The 11,923-nt window shown below is 36.9% G+C and overlaps 1 protein-coding gene across 3 annotated transcripts in view; it reads right to left on the bottom strand.

Annotated features, from left to right (window-relative positions):
• Positions 1-2,849: 2,849 nt before the first annotated feature.
• POC1B (POC1 centriolar protein B) overlaps positions 2,850-11,923 on the bottom strand; it is a 72,077-nt gene continuing 63,003 nt past the window's right edge. For 2 of the 3 annotated variants that reach the window (XM_037513894.2, XM_037513895.2), the window contains 2 exons: positions 7,425-7,640; positions 2,850-4,397 (listed from right to left, as the gene is read on the bottom strand). In XM_037513894.2, coding sequence (XP_037369791.1) covers positions 4,293-4,397; positions 7,425-7,640 — 321 coding nt within the window. In that variant the 3' untranslated portion in view covers positions 2,850-4,292. The remainder of the gene's footprint in view (positions 4,398-7,424; positions 7,641-11,923) is intronic. The other variant, XM_037513896.2, reaches the window with a different exon arrangement.

Below are 11,923 nucleotides of genomic sequence, written 5' to 3'. Positions count from 1 at the left end.
GGAACACATTTGAGGTTTGACCCAAAAGAAAATGCAATTGATGTACTTTACAAAGAAAAAAGTAATTTTGCACCCCCAGTAGTCTCTACCCTTTGGCAAGCCAGTGACCTATTTCCTAGTAAGTCCAGGCTGCCATCATGGTTGGGGCACAGTTGGCGTCTTATGGAGGACAACTTGGCATTTATACTGACCCTGGATTCAATGTACATTCATCAGTTCTGTGGTGCATGAAAGTCCAAAACCTTATGGCTCGCTCAGGCAAAAATGTTGTATAAGTTATTAAGGAAAATGATGCATATAGTGAGTTGATGGTGTATTTCTACTTATGGATCTTCTATAGATCCATCTATCTTTATTAAATTTAATAAAGTTGAGCATGATTATTTCTCAATAACCTCCATATAGTTGGATCATTTTTTTCCCCAGTAGCCAAATATCTTTACCCAGGCACAGATGGTTTATCTTCCAATCCTCTTAGGTGCACAGAATTCATCTTGGGAATAACATACTGGAAGTCTGCTCTACACATGAATGAAATGTTAATTGAGGATCTGGGCTGGCTTGTCCTTAGAGAATAGGCTGTAAACAAATATTGCCAGTTTCCTAAGCGGTCAAAGTATGAGTTCCAGGTAAGTCAATGGTACTTAACTTGGTTGATGTTCCACGCCCTTCTCTCAATTCCCATTTAGAAAATTATGGCATTTACATTCTCAGGCTGAATCCCTCTGGGAATGCTCAATGGCCAGAGTTTGGCAAAGACTTTGAGATTTTTTGTGTATGGAAAGTTAATTTCTTTCACATATTTATTTTTCTTGAACTTAAAAAAACAAATCATTAATTTTATACCTGTGATTATATATCACATCTTTATCCATTACCACTTAATATTAGTGCCTGTTTCTTTCCCATAGTAGCAACTGAAATCATGTTACTTGAAAATACCGTCCAGGGAAACAAAATGGTTAATAGTAATAATGGCTACCACTTATTTAAGACTGACGTCTGTGACAGGCTACTGTGCTCACAATTTCACAAATATAATTCACATTATTGTTTTTACTTTTTATAGTTACAGAAGAACACTGCTTAAAGTAAGGCTAGGATTTGCACCCAAGTCTTTCTGAATTCAAAACTTGTGCCTGTAACTATATAATTATATAATTTTATATAATTTTATATAGAATTATATAACAAGGAGCAGGCCAGAACAATACCCACTCAGTCCCAAATAACAAGGATCTAAACTTTTACCTATGCTATTTCTCCTAGCAGCTCAGCCACAGGTTTAATTGCTTTGGGCGCTAAGTGAAGAGCAATATATTCAAAAACACATGAATAAATGAAAATTTTCATTTATCCATAACTATGCACAGAACTCCTACTATGACAATATGCTAGGTGGCGTATCTAAAGATGACAGTTCTGGTTTTATGACAGTCTTCAAGTCAGAGTGGAAGTGACAGAACTGCAACTGTATTGCAATCTACACTGTAGCAGAGATATACAGAGAAAGCTATAGAAACAGACAGTAAAAAGGATGCGAGTTATCATTGAAGCATGATTAGGGCTTTTCCAGCAGAAAGAGCTAGGCTGGGTACGGGGGAAAACGTATGTCCAGAGTAAATGGAATTGTAAAGGGAATGGCATGCTTCACTGTGGACTTCTAGTGAGTCCGAACCTGGGACACGACGGGGAGGGAAATTAGATATGGGGGACTGTCATGTCCAGCATGCAGTAAATCTTTATTGTCTTAGTGCTCATTATATACTATTTTAATTGCAGCAGGTGTAACATCAAAGCATACCATATAATGATAACATGTATGAATGATTAGTCTGTTTTCTTACTATTATCTATTTACATCAGACAGTAGGGTACCAGGTGGTTAGTTCTCACGCACATAATCTTATCGCCCCCTAGCCAGAGCCTGGGAAGTTTGCTCATTATTTTTGTTATTCTCAAACTGTGGAGATGTACGCAGGTCACTTCCAGGCTCTCAACACCAAGTCCTATCACCCAGAGGTTTTCCTCCGAGATGCATGTGTTTTCACATGTCTTAAAGACTTGGGTCAAGGCCCTTCTGCTCACTGCACTGGGTCTCTCTATTTTGTTATTTTCAGACTGTGGAGATGTAGAAGCCTGACTCCACACAGGTCACTTTCCAGGCTCTCAACACCAAGTCCTGTCACTCAGAGGTTTTCCTCCGAGACACATGTGTTTTCACATGCCTTAGGGACTCGGGTCAAGGCCCTTCTGCTCACTACGCGGGATGGCCGCCTCCAACACTTCACCCCAATAGTGGTGGAAAGTTCAGCAGGGCTGAGGGTGAGATGCATACTTGTAGTGTGAACTGAAAAATAATCTCAGAAACACAGAGATTAGGGAGAGATTGTGACAGCCTTATAATACCATGCAGAAGACTTGGATCTCTATGGCTTATCTCAGGCAGGACTATAAGCTCAAATGCCCCCAGGGGTCAGGTAGGTAATGTCAAGCAGAGAAGGGGAGGGCAACAAGAGGACCTGGGGGATGCCTACCCCACAAAGGGAGCCCCCCACTACCCAGCTCTACTTCATTGCATGGAGGAATGCAGGCCCTATATTTCTACAACTTCTTCTCCTTCCCAAGCAAGAGATCTAATTTTTAATAGTTTCATCATTGGTTTCTGTCCATCGGGTGGACCTCAGGCCAACACCCTCATTATCACCTGTGAGGTTTTAGGGTGTTCTCCAGGGGAATTGTTATGTATATTCAGGTGGAGTGAGCTAGACAATAAATGGTTTCCTATTCTCAGGTTTTAATCATTTAAAATAAAATGAACAACTTCCTTTTAAAAGAAAATGTTTTATTGTTTGAAGCATATAAAAGAGTAAACAAAAATTAGTATGACATTTCATTTCTTACTTAGTTTCTCAATGAGCTTATAAAAATACATGCCGCTTAGTCTCTATAAACTCTTGACACTGTCCAAAAATTTACTTAGTATAATATAAAAAGGCACTTAAAACACTCAATGAGATAATAAAAAACCCACGTGGGTAGATGCAATTGAAATTACTTGGAGAAAAATTTTAAATGTGGACTTCTACATAAATAGGACTTCACTTTTTCTTTTCTAAAACATCAACAGCATTTCCCCCATTTACCAATCATATAATGGGCTGCCTTCTCCCATGTTCTTTGTTATTGATCTAGGTATACCTACAATTAATGGTTTTCTTCAATTTAATCTTATTTAAGAAAGAGCAGAATTATTAATTTGTAACCAAGATCTTTCAGATTCCCTAGCTAATTTTCATTTTGTTTTGAATCATAATTCATGAAAAAAAAAAATAGGAAGTCTGTGATAGGGATTTTTTTTTTTAGGGTACTTATTATTCAGCTGCCAAAATCACCCTCAGCAACAATATTTCTGAAGCAAGTAAAGATACATGTGCGTGTATTTTTAAATACCACTGTTGTATCATTCCGGCTTTTGAACATACTGAAATCACATTAACGTAATCTTTGTGAAGTAGGATCATAGGGTGAGATACAACCTAAATCACATTCAGTTCATTCATCTACAAAAGAAAAGACATGTGTGCTTCACATAGTTCTAATTCATCATTTTCTTTCAGGTCAGTAAAAGGCGAAAAGCAACAGACAGCACAAATTAAATAAAAACCCACTGCCCTAAGTTATATATGTGCTGTTGCTGGTTGAAATAAGTGTATTCTTGCTCTGCAAATTCTGTGCTCATGAATTTTATAAGATCATTTTTGATGACACTGGCAAGAAAGAATAATTTTTTTTTTTTTGACTGAATGAAACACAAGTCAAATCATGAACTCATCTCACCACAGGATGCTGTCTTAGAGGTAAATGAATTATTTCACCGCACGGGTGTTATATATTAAAGAAATACATTGTTTTAAGGAACTACCTGAACAAGGTTAATTTGAAATGATTTAACAATGAAATGCTGAGATTTGGTTACTTTCCTAGCAGAATATGGACTATACCTGAAAACTGACATTTAAAATAATTTGGGGGAAAATAGAGTCCACTGAATGTTTATCATTTTATTTCTGCAATGGAAGTGGTAATTATCTGAATTTACCCTTGACATTGATCTGTGTGCTTAAATTCATCCTTAATTATGCCTTGTTTCCCTTTTGTTCTGCTGCTCACCCTTTTAAGAAAGGCCGTGGAAATTAGCACATGGTTGTGTTGCATGAGTCATCTTGCTCTGCCTTCCTGCACATATATGTACACGTGTTCGTTTATTGTGAGTCTGTTCAGTTTTCTATTCAACTTTTCTGTTGGATAGTATTGAAAAGTTTTTGCTGATTTTCAAGGCAGTCTTTCAACTTATCCTCTGTCAAAGTCAGTCGCTGCTCCAAGATTGAAACAGTCTGCAGAGAGGAGGACAAAATAATCAATACCTAGTGACCCGGTGGTGAGGACGATGATGATAATCTTGTCTAGGAGATCATTTTTAGAACTGGAACATTCACCCATTTGCCATGTATTTGACACAAGAAAGAGTCCCAGAACTTGCTGTTTCTGGATCTGCACCCTCCCCACCCCTCAAACGCATACACATACATGATTTGCGAGATCTAATTGTTTATGACATTGACTACCTCCATCTTTAGTCTTTTATATCTTTAAAAAAGCTTTATATTCTAAAATATAACAAATTCAGGAAGCTGCATACAACACAAGTCACTTAATACGTTATCATGATAAAATCACCATAATTAATAGTCAACTCTGACGGCCAGCCCAGAGTGCCTTCCATATGCCTATCAGAATCACCAGCCCTGCCCAGCCGCCATAATAGCCACTATGCTGACCATTCTAGTAATGATGTGCTTGAGTTTCTGCATGGTTTTGTATTTAGGTGTACATCCCTACACATTAAAATTTGTCTACCCATTTTTAAGATTTGATATATAATTGAAGTCTCTTTTAATGGACAAATTATCACCCTCTCCCTGTCTTTCTTTCTAATTTGTTGACCATTTGACCTGTAGCATTTCCACAAGTCTAGATTTTCGGGACAGCACATTCAGGGTGCAATTCAGTTTATTCTGTCCTTTATATTTACAGAAAATGGTCAGCGGGATTTAAAGGATGACTAAGAACAGGTTAGACTCCTCTGACTATAGCTGCATCTATTCCTTCCGTAGAGAGCACATTAGAAAGGTCTGGTTCTCTTCCTGATGTTAATAGTTATTCCATGCCTAACTCTATTAATTCTTGTGGATTACAAATGATTATATTTCAATACCATCATTAAAAAAATTTATTAGTTGGTATAATTTAGAAATAAAAGAAATTTTCCTCAGCTACTATTTAGTAACCCTAGTATTTTGTAAACTACTATTTAGTTCACACAGGAAAGACAGGATAGATAGATGTTTTACTGTTTCAGCCAAGTTTCAAGAGAATGAACTGGTTCTCTATCATCCTCTGAAGGTAACCAATTCTTTAAAATATTATTTGAGAGATTTTCCTATGCCATACCATAAATCATGACTAACTAAAGGTAATAGTGATGCTATCATTATGGGTGCCTACTATGGGTCCAGCATTTTGATAGATACTTTGCAGACATTATTACAACTCCACATGCTAAAGCTATTGATATGCATACTATCAACACATTTCACACTGGTTAACTCCATTTGTCATCTAAGAGGTAATTTCATTTTAATTTATTTCTAATTATAGCTCAGTACAGATGGTTATAAACACTGCAACTGAATTAGATGTTCAGTTATCTATAATTATAATTAAAGATTTGAACATACTTATTTCACTTGCTACTTGTCCAGTTTTACTGTTCCCATTTTGCAGTGTACTCTGTGTCTGCTTTTAACTTCTTTCATAACATAATTCAAAATAAATTCAAAATTCAAAATAAATTTTGAAATTCCAAAGTTCAAAATAAAAAATAAAAATTCAAAATAAAATTCAAAATGAAAATCATAGACATGCAATAACATTTAAAGTGATTCATTTAACCTTGAATCAGGTAAAAAGGTGGAGAAATGGGCCATAAAGCTGAAAGAGCAGAATGTAAAGGTTCATTTGGAAGAGGCTCTACCGAGGACCCAGCATCAAATGTAACAACACTGCAGGTAGGGAAGCAATGGCAATATAGGAAACACAACAATCAAAGCCAAATTTGTCATGAAGTTGAAAGGGGAACTGCCTTTAAAGGAAGGAAATGTCTCATAAATAAAGTGAAGGTCACTTCCAGAACAATACTGCAAAGTGAAAATTAGTGATTTTAATACAATTTTCAATGAACAAAACTTATGATGACTCCAAGTTCTCACAGTCTTTTCCCACAATATGTAGGAGGCCTACAACCACACATAAGGCCCTGAAATGTTGTCTACAGGGTAAAAAATATTCATTGAACTAAAGCCTGGCTGTAAATCAGAATCCTATAAGCTGCTTTCAGACTGATATTCTCACCTTGGGTTCTCTGGAGAACCCAAGGTGATTAAAATGCAGAGTCAGGGTTGAAAACAAAATTAGATGATTTCTATGCAAGAGTTACTTCAACTTGAAATATTTATTTTGGAGAAGTAATGGACAGCTCTCTAGTTCACATCATAGCCTCTCTTTCTGTAGACTTTGTGACAGTCTGTTCTGACAAATGCTGGTGTCCTCTTCTATATATATCAAGGAGGAACAACAAGACTTCTCTAAGGAAACACTGAATCAGCAGAGCTGGGAGAGTAATCTTTGGTGTATCCATTTCAACACACCACTTCCCTTAAATGATATCTGTATCTCCTGACCAAGATCCACATATTCCTTCATTGCAAAGATAAATGGTAAACTGGCATCAAAACACCAGGTAAAACTAAAATTGGAATGCAAAAACCATTACCTTAAGAAGAGCACAGCATCAATATAAGAAGTTCTGAAGTGAGAATATTTATACAGTGGACAGTCAGAATTCTTTTCAGAGTAAAAGAACTACAAACATTGCTAATATCTCATTCTAACCAGAAAATGGTTAACCATTACATTTTTCTTATGGCCCTAAATATTTCTTTGATAATGTCTCAATCTGAACACAAATGGATCAATGAGTAGTAGGGGAAAGCATTACTGCTCAGAATCAAATATGTTTATAGCTTGGAGTACCATTGCTTTCTTCAGTCTCCACTGCTTCCTTCTGCCCCTGGGTGCCAGAAGAAGCCGAGCAGGGGTGTGTGGTGTGTGCTCATGGGCTCTGTCCTTATCTCTGCAAGATCTTGCTAGAGCAGCCCAGTAGAGCACTGCCAGATTGATGGCTATCTTGAGTTTGCCTTGCTAGGAAGGAAAGTTTTCCCTTTGCTCTGCTAGTTCGCAACCTGTTCTAACCAGGATTGTTTTGTATATCTTACTCCAAAGTGCAAAGCACACCAACCCACCTGTGTCAAAACATTGAGCTGTTCCATGATATGCTCTAAAGCCTCAGTCACAGCAAGAGGTATGCTTCTCTGACTCTCAAAAGGGAGGTCACTTATGTCTTCTGTTTTCTTTTTGAAGGTTGATGATGAATATTCCGATGACATTAAAGGATTCAAGAAAGATCTGCAGATATCTTCAGTCTTGTCTGGTAGATTTCTAACTGTGTTTTCCATTGTCTTTGATATCATAGAGAAGATAGGAAGAGGTTTATTTTCCATACTTTAAAATTACACAAACATATGCTTTAAGTATTCCTCTTCTAAAATCCCAGTCTCCATTTAATTATTTGTTCTCAACTATAGCAAATTATGAGATTACAATTATAGTATGGAAATAAAGTTAACAGAGAAAATTCAGAATTTTTTAATGAAATAAACTTTGTATATATCTGAGTGATCAAGTAGTCTACCATTAGGAAGATTGTTAAATGCGGTCTAATTCTTAATTTTAAAGCAATGTCATATCTACTAAACTATTATTAAAACATGGAAAACATAAAGTGGTGAGGATGTAGAAAATTGTAACTCCCATGCATTGTTCATAGAAATATAAAATGGTGCAGCTGCTTTGGAAACAGTTTGACTGTTTCTAAGAGGTTAAAGACAGAATTAGCATATGAACTAGCAAGTCTACCTTTAAGTATCCAATAGAATTGAAAGCAGGGACTTGAGCAGATACTTGTATATCACACTTGATCTTAGCCAAAAGGCTGAGAAGTGATACTTGTATATCAATGTTCACAGAGCCATTATTTGTAGAGCCAAAAGGTGGAAATAATCCAAGTATTTACCAACAAATAAACGTATAAACAAAATGTTGTGTGTATACACACACACACACACAAATGCACACACTGGAAAATTAGAATTCCTTTATAATGCAAGTCTATACCTCTTGCCTTTTGTCCCCCTTTCACCCATTTTGCCTACTCTCCCTACCCAACTCCACCAATCCCAACAGATTGGCAACCACCAATCTGTTCTCAGTATCTATGCCTTTAAGCAAACAAACAAAAATTCCTAGACTCCACATATATGTGAAGGTATATAGTATCTGTCTTTCTCCAGCTGACTTATTTCACTAAGCAAAATATCTCACGATCCATTCTTTTCTGTGGCTGAATATATATACCACATTTTAAAAAATTCATTCATCCAACGATGAACAATAAGGTTGTTTTCAGATAGGTATTTTCATTTTCTTCAGATAAACACCCAGAAGTAGAACTGCTGGATCACATAGAAGATCTATTTAAAATTTTTTTTAAGAATCTCCATACTGTTTTCAATAGAGGTTGCACCAATTTACATTCCTGCCAATAGCATACAGGGGTTCCCTTTTTCACACATCTTTGCCAATATTTTCTTCCTGTCTTTGATAATAGCCATTCTGAAAATTGTGAGGTGACACATTATTGTGGTTTTGACTTGTATTTCTCTGATGATTACTGATGATAAGCATCTTCTCAATAGCCTGTTGGCAATCTGTGAGACTTCTTTGGAAAAATGTTGATTCAATTCCTCTGCCCACTTTTCAATGAAATTTTTAAATTCGGTTGTACGAGTTCTTTGTGTATTTTGTATATTAACACATTATTGAATATATGATTTGTAAATAGTTTCTCCCATTCAGGAGGTTGCCTTTTCATTTTGTTGATATTTTCCTTTCCTGTGCAGAAGCTTTTTAGTTGGACAAAGTCCCATTTGTTAATTTTTGTTTTTGTTGTCTTTTCTTCTATGCCTCCTTATAGGGAGGGGTTTTATGGCTCCTGGCTCACATGGAAGTCCACTTTAAGTTATTTTTTGTATAGGGTATAAGACAGTAAATCAGATTTTACCCCCCAAAAGCATATTTGATGGTTTCTGGTGGTATAGTATAAGGACGTTCTGACAAACGTGAAGGCAAAAGTAGGCATTTCACATTTAATAAATGCCTGAGCTTTAGATATATGTTTAATAAATGGGTTAAAATAAATCAGTTGGATTTATATCTTTCTATTCTTGCTTTAATTATGTAGGCAGAAAACAAGATATGTAAAAGTCAGAAAAGTCTATCCGAAAGTGGTCTTGACCCCTCTAGCTAAAGTGAATTTCCCATATGAAAGTTCTAAAATAGATTTGGGTGGTCACTTCTCAGGGATACTGTGAGAAATATACAAACAAACATCAGATCAGGAAATTCAACTGAGTGCCCTTTAGAATCCTTTCCATTCCTAACATTCTGAGATTTAAAAATCATTATACACACACACACACACACACACACACACAGCCTGCCTGAAATAGACTAGGATAACAAAAACTTATCTTTTGCCTGGACAAAAATAAAAGCAAATATTACTTTTCAAGAAAAACTTGATCATTTATTTTCAATGATAACATTTAGAGTAGGGATTCAATAACCTGTATTTAGGATCTAAAGAAAGGAAGACATACTATTCATTTAAAAAATCATTTAATACCTATGTGCCAGGAAAATTCCTGATGATGGAGATGTAAGAGTATATTAGATTTCTACAGTGCTATAACAAACTACTTTAACCTTAGTGCCTTAAAACAGCACAAGTATATTATCTTAAAGTTCTGGAGGTCAGAAGTCCAAAGCAAGTTTTATAGGTCTAAAATCAAGGTGTCGGCAGAGTGGCTTTCCCTCTGGGAAAAGGATCTATTACAGGGGAGGAGTTATTTCTTGTGTTTTCCAGCTTCTGGAGGCTGCCTGCATTCCCTGGCTCTCGCTGCATCCTTTCTCTGCTTCCGTGGTCCTATCTCCTTTAGTTCCCGCTTTCCTTTAGAAGTAGCAGTGTGGTGGCACTGGGCCATATTCCACTATAATCTCACTATCTCAACATTTTAAATCATATTTACAAAGTCACTTATGACACATAGGGAAACATACTCACAGATTCTGGGGATGAGGACAGGGACATCTTTATAGGACAATTATTCTGCCTACTATAAGGAATAAATAACAAAAGAGACCCTGTTGACATGGGGTTATATACCAGTGAGTGAAGTAGGGAAAAATAAAGAAATGTGATGTGATTATCAGGGTGACATAGGCTATGAAGAAAATAAAGCTTGGTGAGATGCTACATTATAATGTAGTATATTAATGCATTTTTAATAGGAGAGTGGTAGAGAATAAATTTTGGGCATGGTAAATTTAAAATACTTATTAGACTTCCAAGGGGGGGGAAGTCATGGGTGCAATTAGAAATATATAATTCTATATTTCTGTGGAGAGGTAAGAGTCATAAAGTTATTAGAGTTATTTGAATATATGTGTGTTCATCAGTTTTATAAAGGATACAAGTGAACAGTCAGATGAAGAGGTACACAGGGCAAGGTCTGGAAGGATCCTAAGAACAATGACTTCTATTCCCTTGGAGTTTGAGTGTTGAACATGTAAATATTTACACCTGTGGATCTATATGCCGAACACCCTAACTCCAAGGAAACACAAGTTTTTATACTTAGAAGAACCAAACAAGAGGAGAGTTGCAAAGATTCTAGAAGGCAGGAAGGTAGGAAAAGTGACTTGTGACAAAGGAGGGGTAGTGGCTCAGAAGCCAGGTAAGGAACAAGTTCACAGAAAAAGAAGCTGGTCAATAGGACACATACTGTAGGTGAACTCCTAGGACCTTGACTACTGAGGACAAAGGCTTGATTTTGAGGATTCGGAAGAAATGAAGGAATGAATACAGAAAACAGACTACTCTTTTGAGAAGTTTTGCTATAAAGGGAGCAGAGCAATGAGACAAGAGCTGGAAAGGGATGAAAGGTCAAATGAAGTCTTATTTTTTAATTTAAATTTTTTTAAACACTATTTGTTTCCCCCCGACCCCCTCAGATTGAGTCCCCATAGAGTTTCCTTCCCCAAGGCACCCGTGCACCATCACCACAGTCCTCTGTGCTCCTCCCTCTCACCCTCTGATCCCTCTCCCTCCTCATCCCCAGAAGTCTTATTTTTAAAGATGGGAAATAGAGTATAAATGTGTGCTGGTGAAAAAGATGAAGTAGAAAAAGTACTGATGTCAGAGGACAGTGAAAGGGAACGACTTGGCAAGTGGACTAGTCAGGCAGAACCAAGGCTTCTGGAGGGCTGTAGAAATACATTTAAAGCTCAATTAGTCAGCAATGGTGTCTGGTCAAATTCAGTTGCTTGGGTGCAGGAGTAAAGTAGGCAGAAAAGTGAATTAAACCAAGCTGAAGTGTTTGGGGGTGAGTACAACAGGTCAGTGGGCAAGAGCTTGGCTGTAATGTTGGACTGCAAAGAATACTAGCCAGGTAAAGATGAGAGATACAAGCACAGGGGGCAGGCAGTGAAAAGACAAGAGGCTCAACAGATTAGAGGCCTTTCTGAGGCTGATGAGTTACCAAAGTGGAGGACTGGAGGAAGTGGGAGGCAAACAGTGGGAGGCTTTACATGGAGTTTACCATCAGCGCAAAGAATTCAGACA

Source organism: Talpa occidentalis, unplaced genomic scaffold (genome assembly GCF_014898055.3).
Source record: "Talpa occidentalis isolate TD23 unplaced genomic scaffold, MPIMG_talOcc4v2.1 talOcc4.16, whole genome shotgun sequence".
NCBI classification, from domain to species: Eukaryota; Metazoa; Chordata; class Mammalia; order Eulipotyphla; family Talpidae; genus Talpa; species Talpa occidentalis.
The sequence above is the reverse complement of the archived record's forward strand: the minus strand, read 5'-3'. Positions and strand labels throughout refer to the sequence as shown.